The sequence below is a fragment of the Cervus elaphus genome, chromosome 33, assembly GCF_910594005.1.
Source record: "Cervus elaphus chromosome 33, mCerEla1.1, whole genome shotgun sequence".
Lineage (NCBI taxonomy): Eukaryota > Metazoa > Chordata > Mammalia > Artiodactyla > Cervidae > Cervus > Cervus elaphus.
This window is the reverse complement of record NC_057847.1, coordinates 42,194,385-42,209,534: the sequence shown is the minus strand read 5'-3', so window position 1 is coordinate 42,209,534 and position 15,150 is coordinate 42,194,385. Positions and strand designations below refer to the sequence as shown.

Here is a 15,150-nt window from a genome sequence, read left to right as displayed (position 1 = left end):
AAGGCTGTTCTTCGGAAGTGATATCAGGAGCACAATGAAGCTGAAGCTTCATCAGTCACTGGTACAGTGATACATGTGTAGTAGACTTTGTGCTGGCCTAAGCATTCGGAGCCCATGTGGTTTCCTCCCACGAAATCAAAATCAAATGCTCTCCTAGGATTATTAGTTACAGGCTGTTAAAAAAAAAAAAAAAAAAAAGAAAACCTGACAAGATAAGCAGGTACATGTTTTTGCTTTGTATCCAGAAGCCATTGATACTTCAGAGGATCTGCCTGATGCAGTTTCATTTCCTTAGGTGGCCCAGCATCTTGCCGCCACCTATGGTGATAAGGCTTTTGAGGTGGCCAAGATGGCAAGTGTGACGGGAAAACGGTGGCCCATTGTTGGAGTGCGTCTTGTGTCGGAATTTCCATACATTGAAGCAGAGGTATGTAAATGGCCCTGTGGAAGTTTCCCATCTGCCCTGGGATACTTTTCATCTGTTCACTCTTCGTCCTCTTTAGAAGTTATACATAGCTAAGTTTTAATGCAGAAATATCAGCTATAACCTGGAGCAAAATGTCTGCCCAGCACAGTTCCTTTCACTTACATGATTTTAATTTCATCTCTGAAGTGATATTGATAGTGATAACAATAATCATAGAAAATATGGGTTTCTTTCTCCTCCACAGAGCTATCCCAAGTCTTATTGACTCAGTTGTTTGCCCCTTTTGAGAGTTTGTAGCTCCTCAAGTTTGTACCACTTATGTTCTGCCTGATGACATTTTGTTTTTGACATGGACCATTTTTCAAGTCTTTATTGAATTTGTCACAGTGTTGCTTCTGTTTTATGTTTTGGTTTTTTGGCCACGAGGCATTTGGTATCTTAACTCCCTGACCAGGGATCAAACTCACACCCTCTGCATTGGAAGGCAGAGTCTTAACCAGTGGACTGCCAGGAAAGTCCCTGATGATATGTCTTGACTTGACATGTATAATTCACTACATCTTAAACATGGGTGTCCAATAAGCATTTTGTTGTTGATTGAATGCAAGACTTCTGTCATCTGATTACTCTGAGACATAAAACTGTGGACAGCCTTCAGAGATGAGACTGTAACTTTTTAATTTTAACTTTAAACTTCTTCTTTGCCTATTCAGCTGTGTGTATTAACATCCTTGTCATAAACAAAAGAAGTGATTACTGTGGATGGTAACTGAGAAGTGATGCAGTTTACATGTTTGGGCCAATTTCTGTTCAAGGAGAAGACATTAACTCTTACCCAAATTGTTCCAATTTCCAAGTCTCCTTTGGCAGGCAGAAAAATGGGGAACTTGTGTGATATCACTATTTGCTTCATGCCTGCTAGAGGGAACCAGAGTATGTAAAGAAAAATGTCACTGTACCTAAGCATGGATTTAGGTGAAGCTTTATTTCTCTCCTTTTAAAAAACACGTAAATTAATCATTTTACTTTAATTCAAACCCAGGTGAAATACGGGATTAAGGAGTACGCTTGTACCGCCGTGGATATGATTTCGCGTCGTACTCGCCTGGCCTTCCTAAATGTGCAGGCGGCAGAGGAGGCCCTCCCCAGGATTGTTGAATTGATGGGCCGAGAACTGAATTGGGATGATTCTAAAAAAGAGGTATTATATAGAAGTCTCTAAAACCACATTTTCCATTACAGACATGGAATGTCTTAATCTGTTAGTAGAGGCTAACAGTTGTTTCCTCTTGTTTTAATTGGGGGGCAGTGGCTTTACACTGTCGTGTTAGTTGCTGCCATACAACTAAGTGAATCAGCTCCGTGAATACATATGTCCCCTCCGTCCTGGGTCTGCTTCCCAGCCCCCACCCCGTCCCACCCTTCCAGGTCATCACAGAGCACGGGGCTGCGCCCGTGATGTACATAGAGCAGGTTCCTGCTGGCTATCTGTTTTACACACGGTGGTGCATGTATGTCAGACCGAATCTTCCAGTTTACCCTCCCCCTTACCCCTCTGCCCTCTGCCATGGCCGCATATCTGTTCTCTACATCTGTGTCTCTTTTCCTGCCCTGCAAAGAGGTTCAGAGATTAGCATAGTTTTCGGTGGTGACTTTATAATTCCTGCCAATTTCTGTGTGTGTTTAATACTACTAGGCCTTAGGAAACTGGAAAGATATTCTTGTAACAAATATGTCATCATAACAAATTCTGGTAACAAATATCCTTGTAACCAAATATTCTTCTTGGTTGTTTTTGGAAAATCCCATATAGAAAAATGTTCTAAAATTTGTGGTCCTAATTCCTGAAAAAGTAAGATAATAATGATTGTGGGTAGAACCTTTTCTGGTTTTCATTGAAAACATTCTTAGAATGTATTCTTCAGTGAAATTCACACTCCTGCAAGTTTGCCTTTGGTAGGAAATCGTGGTTTTATGGCCTGACCACAAATGCTTATTGATTTGTGTCATTTGAAACTTTATATCCAAATTTAAAAAAAGAAAACCATTGATGTTCAGATGTCCACATATACAGCCCAGGGCCTCTTCTAATAAACAGATCATCATGATTTTTAATTAAACCAAAGTTTCAGGCAGAGGCATTTTCTTGTATTTATTCAGAAACTGTTCCCTGTGTTCGTTGGTTTAGTTCCTTTCCCCTGGTCTTTCTTGCACCCATTCCATTTAGGCTCCTTCACAGCCACTTTGCTGTCAGTGGCTCTGGTCACACTTTCCAGTCGCCTCCACGTTGCTCTATGTTATTGGCTCTCCTCATCCTTTTAGTCAGCCAGCTAGTGGCCTTCCTAGAGTTGATTCCTCCCTCTTTCCTAAACACCACCTGTCTTAGTCTCTTCAGGCTGCTCTGACAGGATACCACAGACTGAACGGCTTACACAACATAAATGTATTCCTCATAGTTCTGGAGACTGGAAATCTGAGATCAGGGTGCCAGGGTGAGATGGTTGGGTTCTGGTGAGAGCCTTCCTCCTGGCTTTCAGACAGCTGCTTTCTGGAGGAGATGCAGGTATGGGGCACTGTCTGGTCTGTTCTATTGAGTATGCTAATCCCAACAAGATTTATCTAAAATTAGTTACCTCCCCAAAGTCCCATCTCCAAATCCTGTCATATTGGAGGTTAGGCTGTCAGGATATGAATTTGGGAGGATACAATTCAGCCCATGTAGTATATCCCAGGTGGCGCTAGCGGTAAAGAATCCTCCTGCCGATGTAGGCGATGCAAGAGACCCAGGTTTGATCACTGGGTCGGAAAGATCCCCTGGAGAAGGAAATGCAACCCACTCCAGTATTCTTACCTGGAGAATTCCATGGACAGAGGAGCCTGGTGGGCTACAGTCCATGGGGTTGCAAAGAGTCGGACACGACTGAGCGACTAACAGTCTGTTAGAATCAGTCTTCAGGGGTGAAGATATAGCCCTACATTTAAAATATTCTCCATCAGTCATTTTCATGCCACATGTGTGGTAAAATCACTGAAAAGAACTTCTTAACCCTGGTCACAGTGCTGTCAGGCATAGCCTTTACCCTCATTTTGCAGATGAGAAAACAGACGCAGGGAGTAAGTCCCAGTGAGAGTTCATACAACTAGTAGATTGTGGAACTGGGATTGAAGCCAGGGATCCAGATCCCGGAGCACACCCTTTTCCCACCCCGCCCTGTTGCCTCTGCATTGGCGGGACTGGTTTATATAGCTCTTCTGGTTTTGAGTTTGGGTTTGGCCAGTTTTGAAGCTATATAGTGAGGCAACACTAGAGTGAAACTTACTCCTGTGCTACTGCCACTCATTTCTACCATGCAGAAGGACTGGGGATAATGGGTTCCTGTAAAAATTATGGTTGGAGTGATTTGACTATGCAGGAAGGTGCTTTGTGCTAGGAATGCAGGCCATAGGAGGTAGGAAAAAGGCAGAAAACTCTGTGAACTGGCTATGTTCAGCTCTCCCGAGGAAACTAGATTTACATGGGTTTAGGTTTTATGAGCAGATTTATGTACTCAGAAATATTCTCCCAGTCCCCTAAACAAACAAAATAACAGAAATAAGAGACCTAAGGTTATTACTCAGTATCTGAGACAGAGGAGTATTCATGAGAACAGTAGATAGTCTAGAGAGAACAAAGGAAAGGGGAAAAAGAATTAAAGGTTACTGGACTTCTAAGAAAAGGTTAAAAGCACTGGGATTATTTAACCTGCAAAAGTGAAAGAGAAGCAGGGTGATAAATAACTCTCTGTAGATGAATTGTGGTTGTTTTTACCAGTCAGTACTTACTGAGTGACTTGTATCCTGAGCATTATACTAAGTATTTTAGGGGAATAATAAATAGCTCATAGTTTCAAGGATCTTCAAATTTAATCGAGTGTTTACAACATATATATATATATACACCTCAGAAATGTGTGTGTATTTTCCAAAATTTATAGAATGATTTGGAGAACTATTATTTAAGACCAAAGGCAGTCAACTTAGAAGAACTGATTAAGGAGGAAGGCATTATCTAGGGGAGTCGGGGATTGATAGAGGAGTTGGTGAAGATATTTAGGAATGCAACACTGCCAAATTGTGTTTTACACAATTAAATATATATGTTAATATGTGTGTGTGCGTGCTTAGTCGTGTCTGACTCTGTGACCCCTTGGACTATAGTCTGACAGGCTCCTCTGTCTATGGGATTCTTCAGGCAAGAACACTGGAATGGGTTGCCATTTCCTCCTCCAGGGGATCTTCCAGACCCAGGGGTCAAACTCTCATCTCCTGTGGCTCCTGCTTTGGCAGGCAGATTCTTTGCCACTTGAGCTACCTGGGAAGCTCTATTTAAAAAAAATACATAATTATAAATAAGTAATCAGTGTCTAAATTAATAACAGTGAAAAGATGACTATATGGTCAAAAGAGTTTGGGAAGTTCTGAGTTAAACAAATGAAATCATTTTCTTTAGTGCAGATAATTTGGTGCCTTTAAAGTGCTTATGTACATTGTCAGTCTCCCAAAGGCAGCTTATTTGGGGACAGATCCAACTCTCACATGTTGGAAGGGCTGGTGGAAAGGGAAACGAGTATTACTTTAGGATGTATTTTGGGAAATGCTGCAGTAATACTTGGTAATGTAGACTTTATAACCTGTAGACAAAACATACATTTCATTGAGAGACTTTAAAAAGACCACTTAAGGAGATTTGAGGGGATCTCCCAAAGGGAAATTATTTCAAAATTGATTCCAACAAAAAGAATAAAGAGGAAGCAAGTGAAGAAATGGAATGACCATGGACAGAGCAAACTGATAAGCAAGAAATATTAAACAGAGGGAAGAGAGGTACTCAACAGCGGAAGAGTACCCAGGACTAATAAGAATGTATATGAATAGTGTCAGGAACTGGCAAAAATCCTAAAAACATTAAAAATAGCTTTTAAAACTGGAAAAGAGTACAAAGAAAGTCTAACCTAGATCCTTGCTCAAAGGTAGCTAGCACCAGATTTTTGATTGCCAGAGAAGGGAGGGGACCTTTCAACTCATAGTTTAATACCAATCTGTTTTTTCTTTTTCTCCTTTTTGTCAAGGAGAATGATTTTCATTGTGAGAAAAGCAAAATAAATACTGATAAGAGGAAATAGGCATTTAAATAGGAGACTGCTCTAAATGCGTTTTTATGCCAACTCAGAAATTTTATATACCTCAGGGTGCTCAGAGAATTTGCAGATGGGGTTTATTTAACTACTGTCGAGGTTTAAAATATTATGGCAAATAGAAACAGATTCAGAAGACAGAAGGTGGGCAAATGTAGTACCACATTCTTAAGTTGGCTGCTTGGGCCTTGAGTAACTAACGAAAGTGGAGAAATAAAGTTTATAACCTGTAAGCCAGTGGTCTTGGGATTGGTCTTGGGCTTTTTTGTAGGTTATGGCATTTAAGTTTGTTTTATCAGTCTTTAGCAAGAAGTAGTGATCTCTGGAAGGTAATACTTAATTACTTAGAAAAAATCACTTCAGACATATCTTTTCAGGAAAAGCACATGATTGTTAGATTGAGGAAATGTTATAGACATAATGTATTTGGATTCCGTAAAGCATTTTATGACGCCCCCTGTGATGTCTTTTAAAAATGGTGGATTTGTAACTAGGCAAATGATCATCTTTGGTGTACTCATAAGAAACTGGAGGAAGAGTGAATGCTTGATGATAGATTGAAGCAATGGGTGAAATTGCAATTACATTAGGAATAATTTAATAGAGACAAATGGCAGACATTGTATTAGGTAGAAAAACAAAGCCATCCATTCATAATAGATTTGACAAGACTTAACAGTAGCATCGGAGAAGGCAATAGCACCCCACTCCAGTACTCTTGCCTGGAAAATCCCATGGATGGAGGAGTCTGGTAGGCTGCAGTCCATGAGGTCGTTAAGAGTCAGACACGACTGAGCGACTTCACTTTCACTTTTCACTTTCATGCGTTGGAGAAAGAAATGGTAACCCACTCCAATATTCTTGCCTGGAGAATCCCAGGGACAGGGGAGCCTGGTGGGCTGCCGTCTGTGGGGTCGCACAGAGTCGGACACGACTGAAGTGACTTAGCAGCAGCAGCAACAGTAGCATATGCAAAAAAGAAATATATTTTTTGTTAACTGTAAATGCATAGCAGGTGACAGTGGATCATGGCTGCCCCCAAGTGCAGTTACAATCTTAAGTTTCCTAAAGAAATCATATATCTAGACTAATGATGCTGATAGTTACTTCTTTCTAGGTACTTGCCAGATCTCTGTTGGAGTATTGTGTTGTCTTCTGACCATTTTATTACATAACAGGCTAGCTGTGGTTTGGGAGAAATTATCCAGCATGGTGAAGGGATTTAAAATCATGTGTTATGCAGGAGAGTAGTTCTAGATTTAAAGAAAATTCTTAAGAAGGAAAGCTCTATTGGGTTGGTCAAAAAGCTTGTTTAGGTTTTACCATAACATCTTAGGAAAAACCAGAACAAACTTTTTTGCAAACTCAATATTTGTTGTGCTGTGATACAGGAAAAAAATCTTTTGACTTAAAAAAAATTACTGTCAGAAAGTTTCACTAATTCCAAACAAATTGGTAGAATTGCAGTGTTCACAACAATAGGTAGTATCGGTTGAGGCTGGGATCACTGAAAACAAGAAAAGTAACTATTCAATAGACTAGCGTGTTTTGTTTTTTCTCAAAGCTCTGTCATTTCCATCCAACTAGGGAGTTGGTGATGGACAGTGAGGCCTGGCATGCTGCGGTTCATGGGGTTGCAAAGAGTTGGACATGACTGAGTGACTGAACTGAACTGAAACAGCATCCTAGTGACAAAATGTTAGAATTGGTTAACCCGTGATGTCTGTCTTGATACAGCATGCTGCATTACAATAGTTATTTACTTTTTAATTGCTCTTTGGTCACCAAACCACAAAGATTTGGTCCTGTAGATTTTGCTAGTCAATACTGTGGAGGAATATTCAGCAATAAAAACAAACAATATTAAAGCATGCAACAACATGAATGACTCTCAGAATTGTTATGCTATATGAAAGTAGTCAAAACACTGAAGAGTACATACTATATGGACCCTTTAAAATGAAACTCTAGAAAAGACAAAACTCTGGTGACAAAATCAGATCAGTGGTTGCCTAGGGGTAGAGGTCAAGGGAAGGAATCAATTGGAATAGGAATGAGGAAGCTTTTTTGGGGATAAAAATGCTCTTTATCTTGATTGTGGCAGTGTATACATTAGACTGTGTACCTAAAGTTGGTGAATTTTATTGAATAAAGTTATACTTCAGTAAAACTAGAGGAAATAAAAAATTGTCCTTGCCAGAAAAATGAGGATGCACTTTCTCTTTAGAAAACCACGTGGAAAAAAAGGAGAAAAAAATCAATAATTCTTTCCATAAATCTTTAAACTTTGTGTGTGTCTGTGTTTTAGGAAGAACTTGAAACAGCCCGGAAGTTTCTGTATTATGAAATGGGCTATAAATCTCGATCAGAACAGTTAACAGATCGCTCTGAAATTAGCCTGCTGCCTTCAGACATTGACAGGTACTTCTAATAAGTTTCTATCTCTCTCTCTCTTTTTGTCTTCACTTACCTAAGTATATTTTTCCATTATTTAACATTGTGTTCCAGGTACAAGAAGAGATTTCATAAATTTGATGCAGACCAGAAAGGCTTTATTACCATTGTTGATGTTCAGCGTGTATTAGAGGTATTTTTTATGGTTCAGTATCTTTGATAGCAGAGGAATGTAAAGATTATCCCAGATAATTTTTTTCTCATCTAGTGCTATCTATAAGTAATATTTCTCTCTGAATTTTTGAAAGGCTAGTAATGTTAATAAAAAGATATACATAATTTTTAACAAAACGTCATTATTTTGTGCTTTCCTTTTATTTAGAGTATCAATGTCCAAATGGATGAAAATACGCTACATGAAATTCTGAATGAAGTAGATTTGAATAAAAATGGACAGGTTGAACTCAATGAATTTTTGCAGGTGAGTTGTGGTGAAAGAAAACAAGTGTGTTTTCTTTTTATCTATTGGTCATCAATAGATACTCAGAAATGGATTTCAGAGTCGATATAGTTGTCACCTCATTCTGAAAAAGAAGAAAGCTTGAAGCCAGCGAAGGTTGATACCTCTTAAAGGATATGACTTTGCATGGTGTGTGTTCTTTAGCTTTTTATAAGATACATTATGTTGTATTGGGCAATTTAGATTAAATCTAGGTTAATGATGGCTTAAAGGGATAAATCAGAAATGTGCTTTATAAAGAAGTATGCTGAGGGAGACCACTGCTGGACACTTCTTTATTTCTAATGTACAAAGTTTATTTTTAATAGAGGAAGTTTAAAGAAATCAAAGTTGTGTTCATTCGAGAATCATATTCACTAGAGAACCCAAAATGCAATGGTTATATTCTTACATTATAACAAACCTGAAAAGCAAGAGAAAGGAAAGCTACATTCTAGAGTCAAGACCATGTAATCCAAGCATCTTTATTTCTAATTTTCCCCTTATTCAAGGTTCAGTTGTTTAATAATAACTGGAAAGAAAGTAAATTTTGTTACTTCAAAATGGATGCTACACATAAATCCTTAAAAGTTCCTTAAAAGAAGGAAACTCAACAACCTCATACATTATTTGTAACTGTCCATAGAACTCTGCTCTTATGAAGAATGTATTGGTTTCCAGACAGGCCAGGTTTTTTCTGTAGTGCTTCTTGGGCAGGTATTTCAAATGAATGCCAGGTCTTGCTTGCACCATGGCAATGATGAATGCTGAACATGAAATAAATTAATGCTGGGGATTTTGGTCAATGTCAGCCCTTTCTTCACTGTGTCAAGTTAAACAAACAAGATCAAGGCAAAGGAAATGGTAATTGTCTCTCTGGAGATGAGCAGCAGATAAGAGCATTGTTGAATCTAAATGCAGAAAATTTTCACGGGTTGTGTCCAGCATTACAAAAAAGAATGTTACTTCTTTAGCTTACTGTTTAACTAGGTGGACATTTGAAATTGAGTTTAAAATGTATGCTTGAAAATTAGAAACCATTTCATACATTTTTTGTTTAGTTTTCCTTGAGAAATTTTTTTGTCTGTCTCAGGATTTTAGAAAACTTTTCTTCAAATATTTAATGCTTCATTTCATACAGGTTGTAAATAAACAACAGCATTTAGGGTTCAAAGACCTGAGGTCTTAGAAACAATAAGAGTCTAATGTTATGGATATGGATTTTGGGTGTTAAGTAATTTTCTTGAGTGCAGTAGAGCTAAACACATAGAAAATAATTTAAACCACCTGCAAGTTTTCTTGTAGTCTTTTTAATAATTATTTCTTGTCCAATTCTAAATGAAAGAGACTATTCATGCTTTACTAAGTGCATACATAGTATAATTTTCAACTTAAAAAACGCTGATTATATTTCCTATGAAATATATTCACACCCAAATATTATTTTTTCTTGTAATATGGTTTTAAGATATATGTAATGTTTGAAGAAAACTTTGATTTTTTAAAAGTTGATACATCACACAACCTTTATGGATAAAGGAAAAAAACACTCCAGCTCTCTCAGTTCTGTTAGTGCTGATAAACTTTGAAGGTATTCATTGAATCAGACAAAACAGTAAACAAGACCTCGCTGTCTTTAGATGTCAGCATTCTTGGTTATACCGTTCATAGGTGGAGAGTATCTTTTCAGGATTTTGTTTCATTTATATTAAAATAGTTTCCTTTTCTGAAGATTAAGAGCCCGTGTGTATCCCATTAGACAGTTTTGAATATAGATATTTTTAAATAATCCTCATGGAAGATCTCTGTAGATTCTGCATCATTACATGACTTTATTTTTTAGGTTTGGACTCTAATGACACTTCTGCATGTAGGAGTTCATCTCTAATAAACAATAGCTTGTGAAACAGCTTTTAATAAGGTCATGAAATTCTGATCCAGCCCCTTGGCAGATGCCTCTGACCCTTATTCAGAGTCATTTTTAAGAAATGTATCTCTTTAGGCTAGAAACTATAACCCTGCAAATATTTTGAGGATTTACATGTCTATATATACATACTCCTGATGAATGATTAAATCAGTTCTTTAAAAAATAGATAAAAAATATTGAAGAAGTGAGATCAAGAAAAGCAAATAGTTAAAACCACATCAACTTGAAAAGGAAAAAAAAAATCCCCACGCTTATAATTGCACAGTGCCTTCCAGATTAAAGGCCTTTGCCCGCTGACTGCATGTAATTTCAAGACTAATTCTGATTTTATCCACTGGATAAAAATGAATTAGCTAAAATCTGGGCTGTGGAGTGCTTTTACTTCTTAAGGTAGATCTCTGGGTCCATTTTCAAGGACTTAAATGTAAATGATTTTAAAAAGTCTTTAAGGAATTTGGATTTGGGGGACTTGAAGTTGTCAAGTACAATAACACTAAAAAAGAGTAGTTAAATATGTCATGGTTTGTCTTTGTTCAATCCCTGAGATTCCTTTTTAAGATTTTAAAATGGAATTAAAGATTCAATATTTGAGTTGCTCAAAAAAATGTATATGCGCTGAGCTCATTAAGGGGCAAAATGTGATTTATTCAATCTGCATTTTAAAGGCAGACTGATTTGCTAGATAGGTGTTCGTTTTTGCAGCCCTGGCAAAATACCTGCCCCTTTTCCCCTTTTCGAAATGTTTGAAAATTGTAGTTTCTTCTGTGAACTGTAGTACCTGCTATGGTTTTTGATGGGGGCATTTAATTATCCTCACCTGCTGCAAGGGTTACCATTAAAATGCTGTGAAGACCAGGAGTAAGCTGGTCGGCCTTTTGAATCTGTTACCTATTTTCTCTTTAAGCTGATGAGTGCTATTCAAAAAGGAAGGGTGTCTGGAAGCCGGCTCGCTATACTCATGAAAACTGCTGAAGAAAACCTCGATAGAAGAGTTCCCATCCCTGTGGACCGAAGTTGTGGAGGATTGTGAGTCTGAGCAGTGAATCCACAGCCGACAAACATCATCATGTAACAAACCAGAGGGGACTGACACCACTCCAAAACAGTAGACACGGATAGCTGCCTTGTTTTAACACTGGGAAACATTCCAAAGCTTTAGATGTCAATGTAGACCCTTTATTGGTATTTGCCATTCAGTCTAGCTTCTTAAAAGTGTATTTTGTCATCTGTTCTCATTTTCAGTGCACACTGATTTACTGTTCCGCTCTTATTTTGTGCTCTGTTAGACTGGACAGACTCCCTTTTTGTTTATTCATTTATTCTAAGTCAATTTGAGAGGCAGAATATTTTGACAAAAATTGAAACCAGAAGCTAGAAGCATTTTGTGAGATGCACAAAGCTCTGGATATTAAGCTTGTTGATAATATTTGTTCTTAAATTGAGTGGGACCTATTAATAGCATTTCTGGAGACCTCTCAGCCCTCTTCTTCCTCCAGCTTGTCTGCCTTCTTTATCCAGACTTTATATCTAGAGCATGACTGGTAAACTGGAGAGGGAAAAAAAGTTTAGATCTGGTTATAAGAGCAAGTCTCAAAGAGAAGCTCTGAAAGCTTCCAGAATCACAGGTATGAGATATAAGGATAGCATTGACATTTGCTGGGAGTTACAGTGATAGTTTCATCTCAGCAGTTCATTTTTCCCCCCAGTCACTGCTGGTTTTTCTTTGACTATTACAGTTGCCAGGAAGATCCCTGCTTTTCTTATTTTAAAACCAGCATTTAAGTGGCAAGTTGGATACAGTGGGATGGGACTAGATTTCTCAAATCTTTACAGTTGTAATAAATTTAAGGATTAAAAACCTATGTTCATATATCCACATATATAGCACAGTTTTCAATTCTCAAATCCTAGATGTTGGAGCATGTGATACCATCGAACATGGCCTATTTTGCTCAGGTTATTATATCAGTTGGAGGGAATATTTGTAAACAGATAGTAAAAGAGAATAGAAATAGCCTATTAGTTAACTTTAATTATAATTATTTGTAAAAAGGCACACAATTACAATGTTCATGGTCATTTTAATTGCTTAAAGCCTTTCTCCTTCTGTACTAAATGGAAACGTTCTCAACCAAAAAGAAAAAAAGAAAACCATCCTTGACACACACTCACACATGTCCACCATCACACACATACACAGTCACAGAAAGACGAAACAAAAAGATCAGTCTGCCCAGAATTTAGCAAATACATAATATACTGAATTTAAAGGGCCAATTTGGCATGCTTTTGTAATACTTTGGTGGCATTTTAGCCAGTCGTCTGAATATGTCTTCTTCATGCTTCCTCTTGTGAAGTTAAATACCTGCTTCTTTTGATTTTTAAGATCACATTGTGTATAAAATAGGAAATGTGACCCTTTTTTAATGTCAGGTTTTCATTGTGCAGACTTAATTTTTCAAACTGGTACATAAAACACTTTTGTGCTGTTATTTCTATATATGTCAACATTGTAGAGTATCTTTATGTCTCATTTGAGTTGGGCATGAGCCTGTCTGTGATAATATACACACTGGAGGTTAACTCACCTAAGCCCCCACCCTCACCTCAGAAACAGATAAGGTAGCACGGTAACTCATTTTGCTTTTAAAATGAAGTTTAGACTTGCCACTTCCTTAAGGAAAACCTAAAACTGAGCAAGTGAGGCTCCCAAGTATCACTGTGAACTTTTTCTTTTAAGGTGTGATTTTTTTTTTTGCACTGGTTTCTTTTCCTTTTTCTTTTTTAAAATAATAGATGCATGTGGTTTTGTAATTTTGTTTTCCTATCAAGACAGTAATTTCACTGTTTAGAGCCCAGCGACCCTTAATAGAAGAGCTGTCCTTTAAAACATCAGAGATGATGTACCACAGTATTATACATTTGTGCTGTCTCTCTTTCTCTCCATTTCTAGTTAAATCAAGATAACAATGGCTTGTATCCCCCCTGAATCCATTACAGTAGGGACTGGGCATATAACCTGAGTGGCCTGGGCAGGACTGTATTTGAAAAGAGGCCTTGTTTGTGCACGCTTTGCTTTGAGTGAAGTTCCTTTAAGGACAAAGAAAAGCACACTTTTCTTCCTTTGAGCATATCTGCCTTTGCTTAAAATCTGCTAATTCTAAAACATACGCTCCTTCACCAATCCCAGAGTCTCGTCTTGGAAATGAGCTGGTTCCAAGTCTTTACTGTGAATAAAGCACCCACGCATTTTGTATAAAGTTCTTAATTAAACCTGTACAGCTTCTTTACCTGATTTCAGAAAAGGAGAGAAGAAATGGGGGGTGGGGTGTAAGTGTGATTCAAAATCTATTCCAAGCGCAAAAGAATTTTTTAAATTTTTTGTATAAATATGGTATTAGCTGATTTTGTTGGGCTGGGTGTGGGGTATGTGGAAACTGTCTTTTGTCATCAAGTGATTTGTTTAAAGAGCCTTTAATGGGATTCAGGTGAAGGAACCCCCATCTGTGGTGGAGAGCTGCATGTTCCCTTCAGTAGCCCTTCTCACAGTCATAACAATAGGGATAATGCCAGATTATTTGTTAAGCCAGGGTTGTCTGCCTCATTGCCGTCATGCTGTTTGCAATATTCTTGCTTTCAATCAGTTTAACTTTAGGATTTCCACTACTAAATGCATACTCCCTATTCTGCTTTAGTTTCTAGCTTTGTATTGTCTTTTTCAAAGTATGTAGTTTGCTCTTTTGTACAACAACAAAATTTCATTCTTTTACTGAACATACTGTAAGAATAATCTTTGATCTTATTTCCCTTTTTTATGTATTTGTAAAGATTTTTGGCATATGAATGTAATAATATTGAAGTCAGTGACACTAATAACTTGCACTGTTTTGCATTATGTCAACCCTTTGTAGGGAGTAAAAAAGCCCTACTGTGCTTTGAAAGAATATCAAGTATATGCCCAGTTCTGGAGTCGATATACACACTGCATGTTTTCATATATGGCATTTTTATGTTTTATGTTTGGTTATTGTTCTAGATTGGACTGTTAAATACTATGTTTGAGGCTGGGTTGTCATTTTTATAACTGTCTTGGTGTTTTATCGCCATTATTTATTACTTTTGATATACAGAATGAGCTGCATGCATTTATAGAGCAGTAAGAGGATGTATTTAATGTGCCTTGTTTTTAACTGAATAAGAACTGAAAGCATGAATCAATAAAGCTGATTAAAATGGTCCGTTTACTGGCATGTTGATGTACCTTGCAGTTAGAGAAATAACTTTGATGACTTGTAGTTTAAAAAAAAGTTTGGAAATATTTTCACAAACTGTATTTTTAATTGCATTCACACATTAATATTTTTTGCTTGCAATTTTGTAATTTTATCTCAAAAGTGAATCCCTGCATAGACTGATGTAATTTTATGAGACTGCCAGATTTATTTGTATTAATTTGTTGTTGGAGCCTTTAGGGCACGACTTCTGTATTTGTGCAATCCTATTCTAAAATTACATGCATCCTATTACAACTCTGTTGAATTCTTTTTTTCCTTTTTTTTTTTTCCTTTTGTCAACCAGAGCCTTTTAGCCTGAGCATTCCCAGGCACACTGATGAATTTTATCATAACCAAAATCAATAGAAATGAATGGGAAAGATTACATAATCCATTTTGATCATCTTACATGTCAAGTTAGTGTAGGGTTGCCAAGTGTTGATAAATGCTCT

General features: G+C 37.4%; 1 protein-coding gene across 5 annotated transcripts in view; it reads left to right on the top strand.

Moving 5' to 3' along the window:
- The window catches only part of GPD2 (glycerol-3-phosphate dehydrogenase 2), a 224,478-nt gene extending 209,816 nt beyond the window's left edge, over positions 1–14,662 (top strand). For 4 of the 5 annotated variants that reach the window (XM_043894645.1, XM_043894644.1, XM_043894642.1 and 1 more), the window contains 6 exons: positions 296–427; positions 1,470–1,628; positions 7,910–8,022; positions 8,110–8,188; positions 8,378–8,476; positions 11,329–14,662. In XM_043894645.1, coding sequence (XP_043750580.1) covers positions 296–427; positions 1,470–1,628; positions 7,910–8,022; positions 8,110–8,188; positions 8,378–8,476; positions 11,329–11,454 — 708 coding nt within the window. In that variant the 3' untranslated portion in view covers positions 11,455–14,662. The remainder of the gene's footprint in view (positions 1–295; positions 428–1,469; positions 1,629–7,909; positions 8,023–8,109; positions 8,189–8,377; positions 8,477–11,328) is intronic. The other variant, XM_043894647.1, reaches the window with a different exon arrangement.
- The last annotated feature ends 488 nt before the right edge of the window (positions 14,663–15,150 follow it).